At 42.9% G+C, this 26434-nt stretch overlaps 1 protein-coding gene across 2 annotated transcripts in view; it reads left to right on the forward strand.

Moving 5' to 3' along the window:
- The window catches only part of LOC124802838 (protein SERAC1), a 292435-nt gene that overhangs the window by 71818 nt on the left and 194183 nt on the right, over positions 1-26434 (forward strand). For both annotated transcript variants that reach the window (XM_047263863.1, XM_047263854.1), the window contains exon 4: positions 11509-11636. In XM_047263863.1, the coding sequence (XP_047119819.1) occupies positions 11509-11636 (128 nt within the window). The remainder of the gene's footprint in view (positions 1-11508; positions 11637-26434) is intronic.

Consider the following 26434-nt stretch of genomic DNA (forward strand, 5'->3'; position numbering starts at 1 on the left):
TGTTTTTGGGGAAAAAAGCCTCATAATTGGGTGTATGTGGTACTCAAAAATATTAAAATGAAACTAAACATAATATTAAGATATTTAATGTGGCAATCTATTGCAGCAGTAACAGTCAAATCATAATCAGTTAAGGAAAAACAATCTAACTGTGCCTCCATCTGTTGTTGTATCAATGGCGGATTTCACTGAAGAATTATATTAAATTCCTAATCATTTCAGGGAAATTAGTTTATTCCCTGCTGGAACATTGATAACTACACTTTAACGGGGGGTAGGACGTCAAACAGGCCGACTTGGAGCAGGAGAGTCACCACAGGACATTTTAATTTCTACTGTCTATGCTTTTACAAATAAATTCATAAAACTTTGTCACCATGACCAGGAAGGATTGAGGACTCACACTCATCACAGTGGAAGTTCAAAAACATAGCAAAATACCATTTTTTACGTGTGAAATTTCATCATTTTTTCACTTATTACTGGCTGCTTTTGTTGCTATAGGTACACTTTTCTTCCTAAGTAAGAGAGATTCTTCAATGAATTTTTCATAGCATACAAACAGTAGTTACAGGTGTATGAAACTCTAGAATTTTCCAAATCTATTAAAAAACTGTGGAAAAAGTTAAGATAATCAACTATAAAACTTGAGTTTTTTTCTAAACATGAAGTTTAAAATGTAACAGTTCATTCATTTTTTGATAAATTAAATAACTTCTAGAGTTTCATACACCTGTAACTATGGTTTGTATGCTGTGCAAAAGTCATCGAAGAATCTCTCTTACTTAGGAAGAAAAGTGTACCTATGGCAACAAATGCAGCCAGTAGTAAGTGAAAAAATGATGAAATTTCACATGTAAAAAAATGTGTTTTGTTACGTTTTTGAGCTTCCACAGCTATGAGTATGAACCCTGAATCCTTCCTGGTCATGCTGTTAAAGGTTTATGAATTTATTTGTAAAAGTATAGGCAGAGGAAATTAAAATGTCCTGTGGTGCCTCTCCTGCTCCAAGTCGGTCCGTTTGACGTCCTACCCCCCTTAGCTGTTCCAAGCCCCAAAAACCTCACATAAGAATGTTAATGAAAATATATGAAATTTTTCACTTGCTTATTCGTAGCTTCATAGACAATCATTTCTCTGCTCTCAGTGTACAGCCGTTTTTGTTTATTAGTTATTTTTTTATCATCTCTCCACTGGGAAGAACATGAAACATAAGAAACAGACATGAATTAGTGATAATGCTTCATTAACGTTTATAAAATTCTATTAACAAAGGGGGGGGGGGACACAATAAGGTATTTCCATCTACACTCCTGGAAATGGAAAAAAGAACACATTGACACCGGTGTGTCAGACCCACCATACTTGCTCCGGACACTGCGAGAGGGCTGTACAAGCAATGATCACACGCACGGCACAGCGGACACACCAGGAACCGCGGTGTTGGCTGTCAAATGGCGCTAGCTGCGCAGCATTTGTGCACCGCCGCCGTCAGTGTCAGCCAGTTTGCCGTGGCATACGGAGCTCCATCGCAGTCTTTAACACTGGTAGCATGCCGCGCCAGCGTGGATGTGAACCGTATGTGCAGTTGACGGACTTTGAGCGAGGGCATATAGTGGGCATGCGGGAGGCCGGGTGGACGTACCGCCGAATTGCTCAACACGTGGGGCATGAGGTCTCCACAGTACATCGATGTTGTCGCCAGTGGTCGGTGGAAGGTGCACGTGCCAGTCGACCTGGGACCGGACCGCAGCGACGCACGGATGCACGCCAAGACCGTAGGATCCTATGCAGTGCCGTAGGGTACCGCACCGCCACTTCCCAGCAAATTAGGCACACTGTTGCTCCTGGGGTATCGGCGAGGACCATTCGCAACCGTCTCCATGAAGCTGGGCTACGGTCCCGCACACCGTTAGGCCGTCTTCCGCTCACGCCCCAACATCGTGCAGCCCGCCTCCAGTGGTGTCGCGACAGGCGTGAATGGAGGGACGAATGGAGACGTGTCGTCTTCAGCGATGAGAGTCGCTTCTGCCTTGGTGCCAATGATGGTCGTATGCGTGTTTGGCGCCGTGCAGGTGAGCGCCACAATCAGGACTGCATACGACCGAGGCACACAGGGCCAACACCCGGCATCATGGTGTGGGGAGCGATCTCCTACACTGGCCGTACACCACTGGTGATCGTCGAGGGGACACTGAATAGTGCACGGTACATCCAAACCGTCATCGAACCCATCGTTCTACCATTCCTAGACCGGCAAGGGAACTTGCTGTTCCAACAGGACAATGCACGTCCGCATGTATCCCGTGCCACCCAACGTGCTCTAGAAGGTGTAAGTCAACTACCCTGGCCAGCAAGATCTCCGGATCTGTCCCCCATTGAGCATGTTTGGGACTGGATGAAGCGTCGTCTCACGCGGTCTGCACGTCCAGCACGAACGCTGGTCCAACTGAGGCGCCAGGTGGAAATGGCATGGCAAGCCGTCCCACAGGACTACATCCAGCATCTCTACGATCGTCTCCATGGGAGAATAGCAGCCTGCATTGCTGCGAAAGGTGGATTTACACTGTACTAGTGCCGACATTGTGCATGCTCTGTTGCCTGTGTCTATGTGCCTGTGGTTCTGTCAGTGTGATCATGTGATGTATCGGACCCCAGGAATGTGTCAATAAAGTTTCCCCTTCCTGGGACAATGAATTCACGGTGTTCTTATTTCAATTTCCAGGAGTGTACATCTATACTCTGCAAACAACTGGTAAATCAAGAAATGCTGCATCTGTCTGACTGCCTTCATCCAAAGCTTTCTGTATGTCATGTGAGAAAAGTGCAAGTTAGGTTTCACATGATTGATGTTTTCGGAATCCATGCTGGTTAGCATGGAGGAAGCCATTCTATTTGAGAGACCTCCTTTTGTTTGAGCTTGGAATATGTTCTAAGATTCTGCAACAGATTGATGTCAAGGATATTGGACAGTAGTTTTGTGCATCACTTCGACTACCATTCCTATATACAAGCATGACCTGTGCTTTTTTCGAAGAACTGGGCATGGTTTTTTGTTCAAGGGATCTACAATAGACTAAAGTTGCATAAGGGCTAACTCAATAACTAATTCAGTATAGAATCTGATAGGGATTCCATCAGGCTCTGAAGCTTTGTTCAATTTTAATTATTTCTGCTGTTTCTCAGCACCACAATGCTAATACTTATTTCACTCATTTTTTCAGTGGTACGAGGATTAAGTTGAGGCAATTCTCCTGGGTTTTCCTTTTTAAAGGAACATTTGAAAAGAGAGTTAAGCAATTCAGCTTTTGCTTCGCTAACCTTGATTTCAGTTCCTGTCTCATTTGCTAGGGACTGGACACTAACTTTGGTGCCACTTACAGCCTTTACATATGACCAGAATTTCTTTGGGTTTTGTGAAAGATCATTTGACAATATTCTGCTATGGCAGTCATTGAAGGCTTCACGCATTACTCTCTTTGATAGCCAGATATGTTTCATTCATCATCTCTCTGTCTATCACACTATGCTTTCTTTTAAGCCTATTATGCAATAATCTATGTTTCTTCAGAAGTTTCTTTACATTGACTATATGCCATCGAGGATCCCTCCCATTATGAACTGTTCTACTGGCTACATATCTGTTCAACGTATGGTAAATTATTCGTTTAAACATGAACGATAGTTCCTCTACATACTACTGTCCTGTGCTGAAAGTTTCAAGTTCTTTATTGTGATATGACACTACTGTTTTTTTTATGGTTAACTGGACATCTGTCAGCTTGTTTCAGTTGTCATTTGTACTTTGGTAACCATTGTTGCCACAACTGCATCATGGTCACTGATACCAGTTTTGATGTGGCCAACCTCAAAGAAGTCAGCTCTATTTGTTGTTATTAGAGCCAATATATTTACATCATGAGTGGGATTCTGGACTAGTATGTAGTTTTCAATGAAGGCATTTAGTAATGTTTCACAGGATGTGTTATCACACCCACTGCTAACAAAACTGTAATTTTCCCAATTGATTGTTGTATGATTAGTCAGCACTGATGATTACAGTATGACTGGGGAACTTACATACAAGTAAATTGAGGTTTTCTCTGAAGTTAAGTTCTGTTCTGGGTCAGCTGCTTTTCTTGATGTATATCAGTGAACTGCCTCAAAACGTGACAGATGACACAACATGTGATCTGCTTGCATATGACACAAGTGTTATTGAAAGATGTGAAATGTAATATAAATAATGTAGCTAATAGGGTAGTCAGTAACAGTAGCATGTCGCTTTCAGAGAACACATTAACGTTCAACTTGTTAAACACAATATATACATTTTCTGACACAAAACTCTTGTATAAATGAAATTTAATAGTCTTAAGCTGGTCAAACAGTCAGTGAAATTGACAACTTTTAATTCTTAGGATCTTGCACAGAAACTGAATGCTGCTATTTTCACTACAAGAATGGTCTCCTCTGTCTCTGAGACTGAAATTTGAAGGCTTGTTTACTTTGCTTACTTTCATTCTATTATCTTGTATGCTGTTATATTTCGTGGCAAATCAGTGCACTCACCAAGAAAACACTTAGTCCAGAAAAGGACATTCAGTCGGATCTGTAGTGTCAGTTGTGAACTTTATGTAAGGTGTTGTTCAGATATTTTGGAATTCTAACCCAACTATCACTCTACATGTATTCCATCCTGGGATTTTTGTTGTTTACAGGATTTACTGATTCAGAAGAGACTGCAACATTCATTCAGTGAACACTAGATGGAAAATATGTGCGCTTGGATAACACGTCCTTAAGCATTGTACAGAAAGGTGTGCACTGTTCAGCGAGTTTCATTTTGAATAGGGTTCCAGTAGAACTGGAGAAAAAGAGTGATAAATCCCAAGTATTTAAATCCAAGTTGAAAGGTTTTCTTGGAGTACAAACCTGTTCTGTGCAGGGGTTCCATGCAGTCATTAAGAACTTCCCCATCTCATGATAGAATACTGATTCTATCAGAATTTTGCAAAGTATGTACTGACTTGTCCCATAACCATGTAGCTTTAGCTCACATGGCCCACAGAACCTGGTAATAAATAAATAAATCTGACATTTGTTTCTTAAGGTTGAATTTGGACACTTGATTAATATGGTTGTGCCACAAGAAAACATTACAGTTTTTAAACAGCCTTTCAAAGTCATTGGAAGCTCATTTATGCAGACTAGAAACACAAGTGGGCCTAGTACCTAACTTTGTCAGACTTTTATGTGCTATATTCCCCCATTCTGAGGTTATTTTCGTTCCAGAGATACAGTCTGTTATGGAACTGAGCTTCCATCAATGGAAAAAGGATGACATTAATGCCATAACACTGTAGCTTTGCACACAACCATGGGCTTTTGTGAGGTCACTAAATATATCATGGGGGTCCCTCTTCTTGTTTAGCTTTGCCAGGACTTCATTTGTGAGATCAGGTACTACTTTCTCTGTGAAGAATCCTTCAGAAACTCAACTGAGAGGCAGATAACGAGTTCTGCTCATACCAGGTGGAGAAAAATTGTGTCACAAAGTTTTAACCCTGGATAGCTGATGCTGGTAGGAACTAAAATTACTAATGTTGTGTAGGTCGACAATGCACCATTGTTAAACTACAGAAACTTGGCACCACGCTCTCCGATTGGCTGTTGGATTGCCCTATTGCCATGTGTTGGTTGACGGGCAGTGCTGTGGTTGTCGGTTCATACATACGAATAAATGTCCCTTGCCCCGTCACTGCCCCAACTGATAAGCATATGTGTCGAAAAGGTCTTGCTGTTTGTCTCCACCTCGCATCAGAGGCATTCACACGTAAGCCTTGCTTCGGAGCATACACGTCACCTGCAATTTAGTCATACAGTAAACATGGTAGCACAGTATTCGTTTGAAGAACAACGAAATATGGTTTTTGTTTATGGACTAGCTGACGGTAATGTGCATGAAGCTCAACGATTGTATGAGGAATGGTACCCAGCAAGACATCACCCGTACCCACAAACATTTACAGCTGGTGACTTGGTGAAGCAGGCTCATTAGTGGGATATCATGATGATGCTGGAAGACCTGGAACATGATGGGATGCTGCATTTAAAGAGACTGTTCTCGAGTGCTTCAAGGAAGCATATACGACAAATACTCGAGCAGGTGGACGTGACATGGGAGCCACTCATTGGTTAGTTTGGGAAGTTGTGAAGGCTGACGGCCAGAATCCATTTAGTTCCCACCCTGTCCAAGACCTAAATCCTGTGGCAGACTATGAACACAGGCTAGGGTTTTGCCGATGGTTTCTGCAATGTGTTGCATGAGGTCCTAACTTTCTCACCATTGTGTTGTTTACCGATGAGTGCACCTTCCATTGGGATGGCCTTTACAATGCTTGAAATGTACATTACTGGGCAAGGGGAAATCCCCATGTCACATATGTCCACGGACACCAGTAACAATTGTCGCTCAACATTTGGGCATCCATTGTGGGTGATCATCTGATAGGGCCAATCTATCTGTCTCCCCAACTTATACGGTAAAATTACCTTTTTTTTTTTTTTTTTTTTGCAGGAAACTCTACCCAGCCTGCTGGAAGATGTTTCCATGGACATATGGCTACTCATGTGATTGGAGCATGATGGGGCACCTGCACAAAACAGTAGTGCTGTGCACAGATATTTAAATGAACTTTTTGATGGCTGGGTAATTGGCAGAGGTGCTAGTAAGATATGGTCCCCGCAATCACCAGACCTCATGCCACGGGACTTTTTCCTGTGGGGATTCTTCAAGGTTCTAGTTCACCCACCTGGATGCGAACTGCCAATCACATCAGGGCAATGCCAGGAATCTTTGAAAGAGTTTGGCAAAACACCGTTTGACGTTACCAAGTTGGTGTCGTGTCAGAGGGTCACCAGTTCGAGCACCTGCTTTAAGTAAACAATGTCCTAGCTACAAAGAAGGCCCTTTTCAGGGCCTAAACAATTTGTAAAAGACTTTCTGTATGTGAACTAACAGCTGTTGGTGTGTTTGTTCCCGGTATGTCTTATCGTGAAACTTCAATGGATGTGTCGGGACCCTGGTGGATTCGCCCCCAGAGCAGAAGGCTGGTGCACCACCACCAAGCATGTGGGCTGCCTTGGATACATCACAATCTCTGGCAGGCAAAGCATTTGTGGTCATGTGTTGTCCAGAGCATCCTACAACAGGGCAATCCTGTGACCAATCAGAGCATGTTGTGCCAAGTTTCCGTATTTTAAAAATTGTGCATTGTCGACCTACACAACATTAATAATTTTGGTTCCTACTGGCATCAGCTCTCCAGGGTTAAAATTACGTGACACAATTTTTCTCCACCCTGTATAAATGACTCATCGTTGTATTATGGTCCAGTTCCTCAAATGTTGACAGGTCACAAAATACACTTGTAATTATGATTGATTTCCTCAGCTTCAATTTCATAGATTGGTGTTACTTCTCTATCCTTAAACCTGTCAGAAAATATGTCCTGAGTCATTGATTACAAAGATAGTTTAAGAGTAATAATTCTGCTAGGAATACTGCCATAGCCACCAAAGTCCTATGGCAGTTAGTTAATGACCTGATGAATTTTGAACTTCTTTTAGGGATTTTAGTGTCACATGGAGTATTTACACAAATGAATCTGATGTAGGTACTACTCCCAGTGTTTGCAGTGTTTAAGCACTTTGAAGAAGTAAACTGATTTTGATTGCCTGTGGTTTGAAAGTGCCAGTGCTTTTGTCAGATGTATTCTCTGGGGGTCTCTGTTCCATATGGGTCACTATTTTTATTTATTTTTTGTGTAATAATGATCCAAATTGTGCTGTAGGGATATGTTTTGGAAACAGTTAAATTTTCTATCTGCTCTGCTGGATAAATTTCTCCACTTAGTTTTTCCCATAATGTCTCTCTAAGTACTGTGATCGAATTAATGTTTATGATTTTGCGATACAGTACAATAATTTTTCCCGAGGACATGCAGCTTTACTGTATGATTAAATGATGATGGCGTCCTCTTGGGTAAAGTATTCCGGAATAGTCCCCCATTCGGATCTCCGGGCGGGGACTACTCAAGAGGACGTCGTTATCAGGAGAAAGAAAACTGGCGTTCTACGGATCGGAGCGTGGAATGTCAGATCCCTTAATCGGGCAGGTAGGTTAGAAAATTTAAAAAGGGAAATGGATAGGTTAAAGTTAGATATAGTGGGAATTAGTGAAGTTCGGTGGCAGGAGGAACAAGACTTTTCGTCAGGTGATTACAGGGTTATAAATACAAAATCAAATAGGGGTAATGCAGGGGTAGGTTTAATAATGAATAAAAAATAGGAGTGCGGGTTAGCTACTACAAACAGCATAGTGAACACATTATTGTGGCCAAGATAGACACAAAGCCCATGCCTACTACAGTAGTACAAGTTTATATGCCAAGTAGCTCTGCAGATGATGAAGAAATTGATGAAATGTATGACGAGATAAAAGAAATTATTCAGGTAGTGAAGGGAGACGAAAATTTAATAGTCATGGGTGACTGGAATTCGTCAGTAGGAAAAGGGAGAGAAGGAAACATAGTAGGTGAATATGGATTGGGGGGAAGAAATGAAAGAGGAAGCCGCCTTGTAAAATTTTGCACAGAGCATAACTTAATCATAGTTAACACTTGGTTCAAGAATCATAAAAGAAGGTTGTATACCTGGAAGAATCCTGGAGATACTAAAAGGTATCAGATAGATTATATAATGGTAAGACAGAGATTTAGGAACCAGGTTTTAAATTGTAAGACATTTCCAGGGACAGATGTGGATTCTGACCACAATCTGTTGGTTATGAACTGCAGATTGAAACTGAAGAAACTGCAAAAAGGTGGGAATTTAAGGAGATGGGACCTGGATAAACTGAAAGAACCAGAGGTTGTAGAGAGTTTCAGGGAGAGCATATGTGAACAATTGACAGGAATGGTGGAAAGAAATACAGTAGAAGAAGAATGGGTAGCTCTGAGGGATGAAGTAGTGAAGGCAGAAGAGGATCAAGTAGGTAAAAAGACGAGGGCTAATAGAAATCCTTGGGTAACAGAAGAAATATTGAATTTAATTGATGAAAGAAGAAAATATAAAAATGCAGTAAATGAAGCAGGCAAAAAGGAATTCAAACGTCTCAAAAATGAGATCGACAGGAAGTGCAAAATGGCTAAGCAGGGATGGCTAGAGGACAAATGTAAGGATGTAGAGGCTTGTCTCACTAGGGGTAAGATAGATATTGCCTACAGGAAAATTAAAGAGACCTTTGGAGAGAAGAGAACCACTTGTATGAATATCAAGAGCTCAGATGGCTACCCAGTTCTAAGCAAAGAAGGGAAGGCAGAAAGGTAGAAGGAGTATATAGAGGGTTTATACAAGGGCGATGTACTTGAAGACAATATTATGGAATTGGAAGAGGATGTAGATGAAGATGAAATGGGAGATAAGATACTGCGTGAAGAGTTTGACAGAGCACTGAAAGACCTGAGTCGAAACAAGGCCCCGGGAGTAGACAACATTCCATTAGAACTACTGATGGCCTTGGGAGAGCCAGTCTGACAAAACTATACCATCTGGTGAGCAAGATGTATGAGACAGGCGAAATACCCACAGACTTCAAGAAGAATATAATAATTCCAATCCCAAAGAAAGCAGGTGTTGACAGATGTGAAAATTACCGAACTATCAGTTTAATAAGTCACAGCTGCAAAATACTAACGCGAATTCTTTACAGACGAATGGAAAAACTGGTAGAAGCGGACCTCGGGGAAGATCAGTTTGGATTCCGTAGAAATGTTGGAACACGTGTGGCAATACTAACCTTATGACTTATCTTAGAAGAAAGATTAAGAAAAGGCAAGCCTATGTTTCTAGCATTTGTAGACTTAGAGAAAGCTTTTGACAACGTTAACTGGAATACTCTCTTTCAAATTCTGAAGTTGACAGGGGTAAAATAAAGGGAGTGAAAGGCTATTTACAATTTGTACAGAAACCAGATGGCAGTTATAAGAATCGAGGGGCATGAAAGGGAAGCAGTGGTTGGGAAAGGAGTGAGACAGGGTTGTAGTCTCTCCCCGATATTATTCAATCTGTATATTGAGCAAGCAGTAAAGGAAACAAAAGAAAGATTCGGAGTAGGTATTAAAATTCATGGAGAAGAAGTAAAAACTTTGAGGTTCGCCGATGACATTGTGATTCTGTCGGAGACGGCGGAGGACTTGGGAGAGCAGTTGAACGGAATGGACAGTGTCTTGAAGGGAGGATATAAGATGAACATCAACAAAAGCAAAACGAGGATAATGGAATGTAGTCAAATTAAATCGGGTGATGCTGAGGGGATTAGATTAGGAAATGAGACACTTAAAGTAGTAAAGGAGTTTTGCTATTTAGGGAGTAAAATAACTGATGATGGTCGAAGTAGAGAGGACATAAAATGTAGACTGGCAATGGCAAGGAAATCGTTTCTGAAGAAGAGAAATTTGTTAACATCGAGTATAGGTTTAAGTGTCAGGAAGGCGTTTCTGAAAGTATTTGTATGGAGTGTAGCCATGTATGGAAGTGAAACATGGACGATAACCAGTTTGGACAAGAAGAGAATGGAAGCTTTCGAAATGTGGTGCTACAGAAGAATGCTGAAAATAAGGTGGGTAGATCACGTAACTAATGAGGAGGTATTGGGGAGAAGAGAAGTTTGTGGCACAACTTGACTAGAAGAAGGGATCGGTTGGTAGGACATGTTTTGAGGCATCAAGGGATCACAAATTTAGCATTGGAGGGCAGCATGGAGGGTAAAAATCGTAGAGGGAGACCAAGAGATGATTACACTAAGCAGATTCAGAAGGATGTAGGTTGCAGTAGGTACTGGGAGATGAAGAAGCTGGCACAGGATAGAGTAGCATGGAGAGCTGCATCAAACCAGTCTCAGGACTGAAGACCACAACAACAGTACTTTTCTTCTGCGATCTGTACATAACTGGTCAGTATATTTTATTGTGCACGTTTGATCATCATGGTCAGATGAGCTATTGACAATTGGTATCACTGCTCAATCACTGTGGGTTATTGGCTCTAAAAACTAATTGTCAGTGCATTCTGCACTATTGAATTCAATTCACCTGGGGAATTGTATTGCGGAAAAAAAATCCAATAACCCAATGCTTTGATTTCTTTGGAAAAAAAAAAAAAAATGTGAAATCAGTCAATTGCCCGTTAACCTTTTAAAATTTTGTTTAGATTTTGGGATAACACACGATAAAATTGCACTGGTGAGATTCAACTAGAGCATAAATGAATATGTCACCAATCCTTGCCAGGCAACCTCTTGCTCTCTTTATAATCAATTCATTATTGAAGAAACTTTAAACCACAATAGTCTTTTGTATCTTCCAACCACTTTTTAAATTCTGTGCTCACTAAATGTCATTCAGTTACATGATTTGTAATCCTGTGTGTTTAATTTCTTTTTAGATTCTGATTTCTGTAACATAGCTCAGTCATGTGATGCACGGACAGCTGTAGGATTAGCACGAAGTGATGGAGCTGATCTGAAATATTTTCTGAGATCAGTTTACATAAATTTATATCACAACAAGCAGGTAATTATTAAGTACAGTATAATGTCCATTCTCATTTTGAACATACATACGTGTACGTGCGTTCGTGTGTGTGTGTGTGTGTGTGTGTGTGTGTGTGTGTGTGCATACAGTGCTGATATGCAAACATAATTTAGTAAGTAAGTAAACTGCAATACTACATAAAGAAGCAAAACAAGGAGCTAGATAGACTGAAAAATGCATCTATTTTCTGTGTAAGGTTTAGCAGAATGACATAATCAGTGAAGCTGTTTTATTATTATTATTATTGTTATTACAGGATTAATTAACACAGAGATCAGTTAATAACAACATTTTGTTGTAATCCTGTTATCTTCTGCCAAGCCTCTCTATTCAGTGCATCCTCCTTGTATATCCCATGATGCTCTATTATTCCACTGATGTAGTCAATCCAAGAACATCATGGTCTACCCATTTTATGTCTGCTAGGTGGTTTCCATTCAAAAATTTTTCCACCTGTTTCATAACTGCTCTTTCACTGGTGTGATCTTCAAATTTAGTGTCACTATTCACTACCAGATATTCAGTTTTTGTCAGACTCATTTTAATCCCCATTTATCATAAATGATATTGCGTTCTCAACAGATGCCCATACCACTTTAGAGATTTTCTTTCAATTCTGTCTAGCAGTGTTTCATCTGCCTTCTTTTGAGCTTTCACTTTTGGTTCTTGATACTCTGGCACTCCTTTGTAAATGATCCATTTCCACAGCTGTTATTCTTCTTTTCAGATCAGCATTTAAAAACCATAGTTCTGACCCATAGCATGGCTGAGTTGTTGACTTCACCAGTCGCAGCTTATTGGCCATCACCACCAGCCATTCTTCCTCGCACAACTGCATGCACTTCCTGTGCACCCTCCAGGAGGGTGAGGTTATCAAAGGTGGAACGAAACCTCTTGAATCCACACTGAAAGCGACTAAGAAGTTACGGGGATTCTAAGATCCAGACAAGGCAGCGGTTGACCATCTGCTCTGAGGTCTTTCCCATGCAACTAGTGAGGGTAGCACTACAGTAACTACTTGGGCATGTGCAGTCTTTCCCAGGTTTTAAAAGAGGAATTAAAACTGCCTCATGCCATGAGCCAGGAAAGCGACCTGCCGCCCAAATGGCAGTAAAAAGTGCGAGGAGGATATCTTTGTTGCACCTTGTCAGGTGCTGTAGCATACTGTAATGGATCCTGTCATGACCAGGGGATGTGTTACAAGCCATAGATAATGTAGAATACATCTCCCACATGGAGAATGGGAAGTTGTAAACTTCATTAGGGGTGGACTGGAAGTCCAAACTACACCTCTCAGGAACCCTCTATGGCGCTGGAAAACCAGATCTTGACTGGCTGTTGCAGTAACTGTGGCAAAATACACTGCCATAGTGTGGGCAATGTCTCACTGATGCATGTGGAAAGTGCTGTTATTCATTGCAGCAGCCATGGGGCACCTCCCTCCTCTTCCAGAAATTCTCCTGATGGTTTCCCATGCAATGGAACTTTTGGTGGAATGATTAATGGTGTTCAGGAACTGTTGCCATGACCTCTTCTTCCTCTCTTGAACAATTTGGTGACATTTTACCCTCGCCACCCGAAAGGCTGCAAGATTCTCACCAGTTGGATGACTCTGGAGCCTATGCAGAGCCGCACGTCTGGTCCTGATTGCAGAGCAGCATTCGGCACTCCATCAAGGGACAGGTTGCCTCTTCTGGTGGCTCGTGGACTGTGGAATGGATGCCACAGTGGCATGGTGGACCGTTTTGGTAATATGATCCAACCATGCCTCGACATTCGCACAGTGTTCGAACTGGGCCAACTGGCTATGAAGTGTCCCATTGGCTCTACTGAGCACCCATCGTGGCAGTTTCCTTTTGGGGCCCATGCCATCTGGCATGTGAATCCAGATCGTGAAGTGATCACTTCCATGAAAGTCATCGACCACTTCCCAATGAGCACTGTGGGCAAGAGCTGAAGAGCAAAGCAAGAGATCAGTGGGAGAGAACGACCCAGTCGTTGTGCAGAGGTGAGTGCTCTATCCCAAATTTAGCAAGTATGCACAGGATGACAGGAGAAGCCTCTCAATTGCTCTACCCCTGAGACAGGTAATTACAGAGCCCCAAAGCACATTGTGGGCATTAAAATCACCACAGATGATGAACAGCTTGGGGAGCTGTGTAACAAGGTCGGTGAGGGCCTTTTCATCGAGTGCATCATGTGGGGGCAAGTAAAGGGAACATATAGTCAATGGATGATGCATGTGCTGGACACAGCAACGGCTTTTAAAGTCGCCATAAGTGAGAAAGGCGAGGAGTGGTAGTCCGTTCTGATGAAAATACCTATGCCTCCTATAGCTCTCTCTCCATGCAGGTCGTCCTTTTTGTGGAGTGTATAGCCTCGTAGCTCAGGGATGTATGATGGATAGAAATAAGTCTCCTGGAGACACAGACTCAGTGGTTGACCCTGAGAGAGTAGACAAAGTTCCTCCACATGCATCCTGAACCACTGTAAGTTCCATTGAAGTATGGGAGTCATCTATGACTGGGATAGCACCTTTATCCTGTCTTTCCAATGGGGTGGGGTGACTGCAGCAGGTGGAGGGGCAGTCGTGGGGCGAGATGATTGCCCCACACATATGTCATACTCCATCAATCTGGATAAGAGTCAGATGAAGCATAACGTAAAATGACATTGACATGGCCGGCCGGAATGGCCGAGCGGCTCTAGGCACTACAGTCTGGAACCGTGTGACCGCTATGGTCACAGGTTCGAATCCTGCCTCGGGCATGGATGTGTGTGATGTCCTTAGGTTAGTTAGGTTTAAGTAGTTCTAAGTTCTAGGGGACTGATGACCTCAGAAGTTAAGTCCCATAGTGCTCAGAGCCATTTGAACCATTTGACATCAACATGGTCAGACTGTTTATCACATGATTTAACGTGCCGTTGCTGCTTTCTAGGAGCTTTTTGCGGTTTGGTGGGCTTTGGTGGAGCTGACGTCGGAGTTGTAATGGCCATACTGGGCTTCTGAACAGCCTCAGTTGTTGTTGGAGACACCAGGGGCTGGCCCAAGTTGGACACTGTACCTTTCTCTGCTGTTCAAGTAGAGGCTACAGGCTCTGAAACACTCGCTGCCTTGCAAGTGCACTGACATCTGCAGGTGTCACAAAAGATGTAGCAAATTTGGGAGGTTGCATCGACTTGTAGATCTTTTTGACCTCACCATAGGGGATACACTTGGTTGCTTTTATTTCCTGGACTTTGCGTTCCTCTAAAAAGATTCAGCAGTCCCTACTCCAAACACAGTGGTTTCCAGAGCAATTGATATATTTGGCTGGAGATGAGCAACCAACTCCTTCATGAGCGGCCTTACCACAGTTGCCACAAGTCGCTTCACCTTTACACCCTAAGGTGGTAAGCCCAAAATGCTGGCATTTAAAACAGCACATTGGGGTCAGGAAATAAGGCCTCACACTAAAGTGAAGGAAGCCAGCCTTAACATGCTCAGGAAGTTTTGTGCTACTGCAGGTCAGAATAAAGGAGTCGGATTTGATAAGACTGCCATCAACCCTCTTCATGATATGTTGCACTTCAACTATACCTTCCCATGCCCACTCACGTGCAGTTCCTCCTTGGGAATGTCAACTAGATCCCGGTGTGTCACAACACCTTTGCTATAATTCAAGGTACTGTGCAGGCCAGTGTCTATGGCATATTCCCCAAGGCATTTAGCAGTTTGGAGGTTAGCTGCCTGCTAGGAATTGGAAGTTTCCACTAGCAAGGTCCCATCGCCCAAGCGCTTCATGGATTTTAAGGATCCACAGATTCCCTCCAAACCCTTTTGTATGTAGAAGGGCAAAACCTTCTCGAAACTACCCTCTTTCCATTTCACTATGAGAAATGCATTCTGAGGACCAGAATGCATTCTGTCACTAAAGACTATAGTTGTCAAAGAAGCACCGGAGTCAGGGGGACTGACTACATGAGCCCTCTTGATAGACTGGGAGTTAGAACCTTCCAGCATCCCACCCTTTCCGCTGGGAGGAGGAAAAAAAGATTTCGAAGGCTCCATTTTGCTCCCACGAGCAGCTAGGGAAGTAAGGGTCCACTCAGACAGAGCCCCGCATGCCTGAGTAAGCCTTATACAACTGAGGTGCGGCAGGTTCCACAGAGGTTGCCCGCTAACATCTGTTCCACCTCAACAGCCATGCATCTCATCAGCGTGCAGCGCACCTTGAGGTTGAGGTTTTTTTTATAGAGGTTTATTCCATCCTCACAATCCGGGCAGTCAAGCCAAGATCCCCATTCCCTGAGACACACAATGTTCCACCGCTGTGCCACACAGTGGTTGCTGAAACATGCCCAGAGCTTACAGTGACAGGGGCCTGGCAGCACTTACCAGTTCCCAGCTCAGGAACCCTGGGGTTGCCAAGCCCGTACCCAGCAAATGAATGCTGAGCCCCTGGGGGTGTTAGATGTAGAAGTAACTTCAGGTGTTCCCCATGGAAGTGTGTTGGGACCCTTGCTGTTCATGTTGTATATTAATGATGTTGCAGACAGTTTGATAGTAATCTCAGACATCAGACTTTTTGCAGATAATTCAGTTACCTATAATGAAGTACAATCTGAAAGAAACTGCATAAATATTCAGTCAGATCTTGATAAGATTTCAAAGTCGTGCAAAGGTTGGCAATTTGCTTGAACTGTTCAAAAATGTAAAATTGTTCACTTCACAAGACGAAAAAACATAGTATCCTATGACTATAATATCAGTGAGTCATTGTTGGAGTTGGCTAACTCATCAGATACCTGGGTGTAACAGTTAATAGAGGTATGAAGTTGAATGATCACATATGCTCAGCAGGTGGTAGACTTCCGTTTATTGGTTGAATACTGGGGAAGGGCAATCAGTCTACAGAGGAGACTGTTTATGAATCACTCATGTGACCAGTTCCAGTGTATCACTCATGTATGTAGGACCCTTATCAGGTAGGACTAACATGGGATACTGAATGTATACAGAGAAGGGCAGCACAAATGGTCACAGGTCGTTTGATCCATAGGAGAGTGACAGAGAGATACTGAAGAAACTGAACTGAAGACTTTTGAAGATAGAAATAAACTATTCTGAGAAAGCCTATTAACAAAGTTTTAAGAATAAATGATGACTAGGAATATACTACAGTCCCCTAAGAATCTCTCACACAGGGATCGTGAAGATAAGATCAGAATAATTACTGCATTCACAGAGGCTTTCAAACAATTGTTCTTTGTGCGCGCCATATGTGAATGGAATGGGAAGAAGCCCTAATAGCTGGTACAACAGGATGTACCCCCGGCCTTTGCTTCCTGGTGGTTTGCAGAGTATAGATGTAGATTTTTATATCGTTGCCAGCATGGGAGGAGAGGAGGCATAGCTGCACTCCTTACCAGCTGACGTTACTTCTTCATGAATGACCTGCTCCAGTGGCCTGGTGTGCTTCTACAAGGGTAAAAGAGTTGGCAGCGTATGTGACAGGCAGATAAGGTGGTGCAACAGTTGCTAGAAGTGGCCTGTGCAGTGGGAGTGGTTCTGTGTGCATGGGAGTGGTTCCGTGTATGTGGATTCCAATACCCCAGCCCACTTGTCTTTGTGCTTACATGTGGGCTAGCAGGGATTCAGTTGTACCTGTGAGTGGGCAGTAGAGGTGGCACAGGGCTATGGCTGTCAGCATATTTGGTGGTTGCATGAGTGTCAGATCTCTGGATTGGAGGCAATGGCAGCAGGGGCATTGGTTATAAATGCAGTTCCAGCCAGAGTTGATCTCAGTGGTGGGTGATCCTTTGGGCCCACTTTGATTGTTAGCTGAATATGTATGCCTAGACACAGGTACTGTGTGCACAGACAGACATATACTTGGGCTGGGCATTCTGCATGGGATGCAGAAAGTTTACCAGGGACTGATGCCTGTGGCCTGGCAGTATTTCAGCCAGAGAGAGCACAGTTGGGCGATCAGTGATAGCATCCATGCCACAAAAGTTGTGTGGGAGAGAGTGTCCACCACAAGCAGCCATATTGCTCTATGCCCTCAAATGGCCTTGCAAAATCAACATTCTGTCTCTTCCTGTGATTGATTCAGACAAGGCTGTGGAGACAAACCCTGTACTGGAGCTGCCTGCTTCAGGAAGCAGTGCTGACAGGAATTTCATGCATGCTCAGTTGCAGCATTCATACCAAGCCAAGGTATGTGCTGTTGATCTAACGCCTCTATGTGCATCACATCCACAGTTTGTGGTCTAGTGACTAGCATCGCTACCTGTGGATCACGGGGTCCCAGGTTTAATTATTGTCCGGGGTGGGGATTTTCTCTGCCCAGATACTGGGTGTTTGTGTTGCCTCATCATTTCATCATCTTTCAGGAAAGTGGCAAGACTAGACATTGAACAGATTAGGAATCTGTAAAGGTGATCATAACCACACAGTTGAGTGCCCAACAAACCAAACATCACCATCATTATCAATGTACATCATCCTCCAGTGCAAGGCATGAAGCAGTTCGAAGATGAGCGGTTGTGAGATGATGACCCTGCAGTCACAGTCATCGGAGGTTAATCTTGAGTTGCCATTTGTTGCATGAAGCCAGTGCCACATTCCAAAATAGCTATGAAATGATGGCTGCACTTGTTTTGATAAGCTTTGCATCCACCCCAGCTGGTCTGTTGACAAAACTTTGCACAGTAGCAGGCCATGGGCTGACTCTTTGGCTACCTCACCAATTGTCAATAGGAAGTCATCCAAGTTTGTTGCTTGTGCTGGTCAGATGCAAAACAAACCATTTCCTGACAATCAAACATGAAGTCGGGGCCAATGAGAAGACAGAACAGGACATCTGAGTTGCCATATTGAGCAGTGGGTCGTAAGAGGATTTCGTAGTTATAACCATTTAAAAGCAACATCCACCATTGAAGATGTTGCACTGTCTTTTCAGGAGATTCAATCTTTGCTTCAAAAGTGACATTAATTTTTTGTGGTCAGTTAATAGGTAAAATTTGCTGCCATACTAATAAACATGAAACTTCTTCACACTGTAAGACCTCATTTTTAGTCTGTGAAGAGGTTAGTTGTGATGCCATTAATGTTTTAGAGGTGTAGGCAGTCTTTAGAATTTGACAGGTTTTAAATGGGACAGAACTGTCCCGATCCTGTGTTGCGAAGCATCCATAACAAGCATTGACTGCAAGCTCTGTTATTCAGTATCAACCACTGTGGTGGTTTTAGATCCTCAAGGTGTTTAAAAGCCTGCTGGTGTGCCACTGACCACACAAATTTGACAAATTTTTTGTGAAGCTGATTTAGCAGGTGCACAGTTTGTGCTGCATCCGTTATGAACTTAGCATAATAGGTAATTGTACCAAGAAAGTACTGGAGTTGTATCATGTTAGTGGGTTAAGTTTTTTTTTTATCATGTCAGTGTGGTTGCATGTGAGCATGGTACCTTTGCCACTACAAATGTGCCTATGTTGTTCTGTTTGCGTCATCCATGTTACAGGAATGTTGTCTAAGATATTGATGCCCTACAGAATACAAAAATTAATTGCTTTAAACATTTCTGAACTGTGGCTGGGGTGATAACAATCCCCCAAGAGATTCTACTGGAAAATATGGAATGGTGTATTTAAGATGAATAATTGTTTTGATTCACTGTGTGCTGTCAGTTTTAGTTATGTATCTTCGAAATCAGTTTTTAAATGGCATTGGCCTCTCGCTAGCTTTATTAAAAAATACTGTGGGTGTGGTATAGGATAGATATCAATGTTTGCCTGAGCACTTATAGTTGCTTTAAAATCATCTCAAATATACGTATATGGATGTGACAGGTATTTTTAATGACAACTATTGTCATTGCCAATGACACCTTGTTGCTGAAGCTGCATGAGCTTGACCTGAATGGTAACTCTAAAATCCAAACTATAGAGGGCGAGTTCTATAAAATTTTGACCTTAATTTTGGCCTTGCAGATAGTTTTATAGGTAATAGGCAGTAAAATATTTTAGACAACATAGTGATGCTTTGAAAGTCTCCTTTAATGTAACACAGAGGAAATTGAGATCAATAAATGGGCCTGTTTTGCACACTAAATTTGCATTGTCCACTGTTTGAAACCAATTGCTGTAAAGGCGTCAAAGCTGAAGATGTTAACTGCTTTAGGCCAATCTACAACTGAGAATTTTAGGCCTGTTCAATGTTTTGTACTTAGCTGTAAGTGGCAGTTCTCTCAGGAGAGGAATTGTCTTTTGGCAGTAAGACACAACACATTGCTGGGCTTTTTGCTGCAAAGGAGAGCTGAGCTGTTGATTACATGAAGCATTTCATCTTAAGGTGGTAGCTCTTTTGACTGCATGAAAAATAGGCAGTTCTCATGATTTTTTTCTGGTAAAAAAAAAAAGTAATACTGAATCTGATGATATGGTTTTATTCCTTATACTCTTGTCCTTAAGAAATTATTTTTGCATATGTAGGATAATTGAAAAATATTAAGGTCTAAAAAATGGTGATATGTTGAAACAAAAGTCATGGTTTTCGCTCAAAACATTGAGAGAAAAGTGTGCACCAAAAATAGACTTTTGAATATCACATAAAATGGCTGTGCACGCTGATAGAGAATATTAAAAAATGTAGAATGCTATCGTATGTACTGTTCTCAAGTTATCTTCTCAGCCAATTTGAAAAATGTGATTTGGAGAAAACCTTGTCTAAAGTATTGGTTACATTTTTTGTAGTTAAGTTAAACATACATCTAGTCAGCAATTCCTGGACCATACAGCAATTTCTTCAGATCCAAAAGGGGTCCTCCTCCATTTTATTTGCAGCCATGGTGGTCCTACAGATTTCTTTGGTAGCTTCTGTCATCCACTGCTCTGCTTACTTGATACATATTTCTTTCACTTTTGTGCTGAAGTAGTAACAGGCTAGTCTGATCTCAAGTTTGAGCATGTTCATAATTTCCATAATGCCTGTTAGGCCATCATTAAAATTACTTGCTGTCATATTAGATGTAATGTTGACTATTTTTTCCCACTCTGAACGGTTTTCGGAGACTCTTTTTCACAAATCGCCTTATAACTTGACAGTGGAGTTGCTTGGGAACTTGGGTTGAACACTACAATGAAGTAGAGAACCCAGAGAACATATTAAGCAAAAATATTAATTTCTGAAATTTCCCAGGAGGACGACCATCTTAACAGATCTGTGTTGTTACGCGATGCCAGTGTGCAGCTTATCGACACACAATTGGGTATGACAGCAGTTTTACTGACATGTGGTGCGCACTTCAACATTGAGATGGAAAGGCATTTTTGACCCTCTTGCTTAGTATTAGAAAAAGATTTACTTTACACTGAGTGGGAATGAATCATTATGATCAATGTCATCCTATGAGATGCCAGTGATCTAGATGGTCATAAACTCTGATGAGACTGTAGGAGTGTAAGAAGATGGTGATAAGTTGAACCATCAGCTGGCTGTTGCTCACCACATTAGCTAACTGCTTTTAGCATGTAGCGGTCCCACCTGCATTTTATTTTTTTGTTGATTGTCCTCGGTGATGTCGTACTGCACTGCTAAACAGTTAAAAGTAACAAAAAGAATGTAGGGAGGCAGATGGCAAAATAAGAGGGGAATTAAAATTATCCCAGCTTGCTTTGTCACAAGCACCTGAATTTTGTTAGTGGAGCTATGCTTAGCTATGGAAGCAACCTCGAAAGATTTAACACTCTTAAAGAATGGCATAAGACTAGGATTGCTGTGGCTGATACTTTAGCCATGGCTTTCCTGTCAGGGGCTGGGCAATGACCACATTGTGAATCAATGATTCTGCATTGGACACCGTACAATTGTGGCAAGGGGAATTACACTGTCATAATTATACTGCAGATCAGCAACACATCTGTGTAAAACTGCCCATGTTGTTTATGACATTGATTAAACTTTAGCCTAGCTGCCACAAATTGCATCTGATGACAATAGCTTTTGGTTAACAAGGCAAAATTTATTAAAACATAAATCAGTGGAGTTTGCAGGTGGTAACTATTTCTGCACCATTTCATACAAAATACTGATAGAACACAGGAGTAAAGTACTTTGCTGTATATTCAGAAATGTTATAAGCATGACAGAGCTGTTGAAAATTACACCGGAATATCTCCCAGCTCTTTGAAGCCTCACTGAAGTAGGGAAATTGCAGTGAGGGCATTGCTGTAACAACCAACTGATGTTGCTGGCACAAGAAATAAGGATACAGCATGCAGTTCTTGCATCTGCTGCTTCTGTTCCTGCTGCAGTTTTAGTTGCTCCTGATACTGTGTGCTGCTGCTGCTGCACATTGTATATTTACCAGTAATTAAAACCAGACAGTTCAAAAAGAAATTGTAGTATTATCATGGTTGACTATATCTTGGAACCAGTGCTGAGCCTGACAGCTGGCTAGCATCTATCTCGGTTAGTGGTACTGCACTTGACACCCCAGTTAAGCCCTTGCAGCCTGCTGCAGTGACTTTTCTGCTGGTGAGTTGCAGGATCTCTCAGTTGCTGCTGCTATTGACATCTGCTGTAGATTGGGATACTAAATTCTGATTATTGACTTTTCTTCCTGTGTCATCCTATATAATGGCTCTTATAGTGAGGACATGGATTTGCCGTGACGTTGCATTGGCTACAAAATGTGTGATATGAATGCTGACTGAACAGTGCTTCAGCTGTGTGCATACTGAGACTGCTCAGTGACAGAGCCCATTCCCTATCAGTCATGGACAGTCTAAGTAATGATGGAAAGTATCTGAATACAATTTTCTTTTTTTTATAGGAACCGAGAAAAAGAGCATCACATTAAAATCGACCATACTTTTCACCAGAAGCCAAATCACAAAAGGAAGGGACTGAATGAAGATCAGAATCAAAAAGCTACTCCTTAAACAGTGGAAACTCCAAGCAGGAATATCATCAGTGTAGGAAAAGACAGATTGCTAATTACCATAAAGAAGACCCATCAAGTTGCAGACAAGGACAATTAAAAGACTTAAATAAAGATTTCAGTCACAGCCTGCATCAGTAAAAGAGAGACAAACATTCACACACCCAAGCAAGCACATCTCACACACACACACGACCGCCAACTTGCATGCTTGTGTGTGTGAATGGTGTGCATGTCTCTTATACTAATGAAGACTGTGGCCAAAAGCTTTATGTAAGTATCTTGTAATTGTGCCTGTCTGCAACTTGACATGTCTTCTCTACAATAAGTAGCAGTCTGTCTTTTCCCTGCATTGATGATAAAGCTTCTCCTTAGTTACCCTTTTCTGGCACCATGTTTTTGAAAATAAATTGTGTACGATCAACTGTGCTTTCAGCCCTCAAACCAAGACTTGGTTCTTCCAACATGCAGGCAAAGATATTTCACATTAAAAACAAACAAAAAATCTCATTTCTCCAAAATGGGTGCAGTGTTCAAAAACTAAAAATTCTGTTCGAATGATTTACATGTCTTCTACAGCTCAGCAAGCCCCCATTCTAAAACACCTCATCTTGAAGGGGCGTGTAATTAACTGGGACGACACAAATTAGCTTGCATACCTACTTCTTATTGGGATAGTGTTGTGAGAGAACTTATGGAAATTCACATTCCATGAATTTAATCAACTAAGACAACTAATACCCAGTGACCTATACGTTTTAATGGGTTTAGGCAAGTGTTATCTGCATAGTCAGTGTGTGTGGTTGTGAACAACATGAGAATTTAATCCCCTTGATCTTGTTCTTGCAATAAGGTTGCTGCACTTCCACCTCCAGATTGGCTCACAATGTGGGTAAGAAAGCAACAGTAGAGATGCAATGCATTTCTCTAGTGTGTGCAGTGAACTCCAGTGACACGCTTATTAGTACAACCTACTGAAATTCAGACTGCACAAATATATGCTGAAATTCAGATTGTAGAAATGTAATAAACTGAGACAACAGATGTAAACTGAGTAATGCATTTAAAACAAGCTTTATACTGTGAAAATCCCAGTGCTGTTTATAGGGTGGAAAAGTGGTGGCTGTAGGCAGTGAGAGAATTAGTCCTAGTTGTCTTGTTTCAAGACCATCTTGGACCACCTTAAGTTACATTACTACTTGTCATACGGTTGGTTTAGCAGCAATGTATCAACTCTCACATACACATTGAACACCAGTGTGTAAGATCACCTGTTGATGGCAGTGCAGTACGCTACTACTATATTGAGCTATCTGTGAATTAGAAGGCCCACCCTGTGGGTCCGGGGGTAAGAACAGGCCCACGGTATTCCTGCCTGTTGTGAGGGGCGACTAAAAGGAGTCTCCTATGTTTTGGCTTTTCTGTGATGGTCCCCTCTCTGGTTTGACCTCCACCTTTTCCAAATTTCTGTTGATAGTGCGTACCAATTGGGGAAGTACGCCTTATGTGGTGTTTTTTGTTTGTCCATCATGCATCAAGATCTTGCATGCTACTTATTGTCGTGTAGAGGGGTTTGCACCCAACGTCTTATGGCTTGCCTACTTCTTGTCTCCTGTGCCATCCCATCCTTCACGCCCACTACAGTTCTGGCACCCAAAATCCCCCGCGGTAGCCAGTCTGTCATGGTGTGGTTCTCATGTATCCTCTTGGCCCCCTGACAACACAGGGATCACACTGCTGATTCCAGAGCTGAGACCTCCCCATGTATGTCAAGGAGTATGTGCCCATCCTTTCTGGGGCACCAGGACTCCCAGCAATGGCCATCCTGCCAGGTGGCCCTTGCTGAGGCTGGGTGGCACCTGTGGGGAGAGCCCCTGGTCGGAGTGGGTGGCATCAGGGCGGATGACCCACAATGAAACGGATTAAATTGGATGAAGCTGGTGGTTGCTTGGCCCCAGCTGTCTCAAAGTGAGTAAGTGATGATTTTGATGCTGTGACCTATGATTTTTGATTGTTCCCTCCCTGGCCACACCTTGGGAGGACCATAGGGCGACCAGGTCTCGTGAGCCATATTCGCCTCAGTACCTAGTTTGCAGCAGGACTGATGAAGCGATCTTTCAGGAAATGAAGCCCCAGTTTTTTGTTGACCACCTTGAAGATGGGTTCGAGGAAGTGGCGGCATTGTCCAAAATGCACAGCGGGTCGATTTTGATCCAAACGGCCTCCTCAGCCCAGTTGCGGGCGTTGCTTGCCTGTGACAGGCTGGGTGACATCCCTGCCTCTATTACACCCTATAAAAGCCTCCACATGTTCCGGGGTATTATTTTCCATCGAGACCTCCTCTTGCAGTCAGTTGAGGAGCTACGCGCCAACTTAGAGCGAGGGGGTGTCCACTTTGTCTGGTGCATGCATATGGGACCCAAAGACAACAGGGTTTCTACCGGTGCCTTCATCTTGGCTTTTGAGGGTGACTCATTACCTGAAAAGGTCAAGGTGATGGTTTACCATTGTGACATGAAACCGTACGTCCCTCGCCCTATGCGGTGCTTCAAGTGCTGGAAGTTGGGACCCATAAGATCTTGCTGTACCTCCAGCGCCACATGCAGGGATTGTGGTCGTCCTCTGCACCTGGGCACTCCGCGTGTGCCTCCTCCTACTTGTGTCAACTGTGGGAACCACCACAGTCCCTGCTCACCTGACTGCTCTGTTCTCCATAAGGAGCGGTGAATAATGGAGATAAAAGTCCTGGGCAGGCACACCAATCAAGATGCAAAGAGGAAATACGAATGACTTCATCCTGTTCCAGTGACTACATCACATGCTGCGACTGTGACTTCGTTGGCCCCATTGGCGATGGCTGTCCCTGCATTTGTTAAACCTCCAGTGTCTCTGATGTTGGACAGTGGTTCTTCTGGTGCTCCCAAGGTACCTCCTTTGGGTACCAACCCCCAAATTGATGGGGAGCAGTGGGAGGAGGGGAAGAAGAAGAAAAAGCTGGGTAAGAAGGAAGAGGTTCAGGTTGCCTCTGTGCCACCTGTTACAACCAGCTCTGCGTCTGAGGATGATTTGCAGATTTTGATATCCCCCAATTACCTTGATCTCGCCTCTACCTCAGATGCAATGGTTCTTGGTTCAGGCTCTCCTTCAGTGGTGGTAGATGTCCCAGCAGCGTAATCTGCCTCCTCGGTCCCTTCACGCCTTTTTTGACCGTGGACGATGTCATTCTCCAGTGGAATTGCAGCGGTTTTTTCCACCACCTTGCCAAGCCCCGACAACTTATAAGCCTTCACCCTTTCTTCTGCATTGCTCTCCAGCAAACTTGGTTCCCAGCGATGCGAACCCGCGCCCTCCGTGTCTATCGGGGTTATTATAAGAATCAGGCAGCTTATGCGAGGATATCTGATGGAGTCTGTGTCTACGTCCTTAACTCTCTTTACAGTGAGTGTGTACCTCTTCAAACACCTTTAGAGGCTGTTGCTGTTAGGGTGTGGACGCTTCAGGCTGTTAATGTCTGCAGTATCTACTTCCACCAGATGGTGATGTCCCACAGCCTGTATTGGCTGTGCTGATAGCCCAACTGCCGCCACCTTTTCTGTTACTGGGCGACTTTAATGCCCATAACCCTTTGTGGGGTGGATTGGTGGCAACAGGCTGAGGCAGTATCATTGAGCAAGTGTTGGCACAGCTAAACTTTTCTCTCTTAAATAATGGTACCTCCACACATTTCAGTGTGGTGCATGGCATGTACTCAGCCATTGACCTTACGGTCTGGAGCCCTGGCCTTCTACCATCTGTTCAATGGAGTGTGCATGATGACTTGTGCGGTAGTGACCAGTTTCCGATCTTTCT

This window comes from Schistocerca piceifrons, chromosome 1, assembly GCF_021461385.2.
Source record: "Schistocerca piceifrons isolate TAMUIC-IGC-003096 chromosome 1, iqSchPice1.1, whole genome shotgun sequence".
Classification (NCBI taxonomy): Eukaryota; Metazoa; Arthropoda; class Insecta; order Orthoptera; family Acrididae; genus Schistocerca; species Schistocerca piceifrons.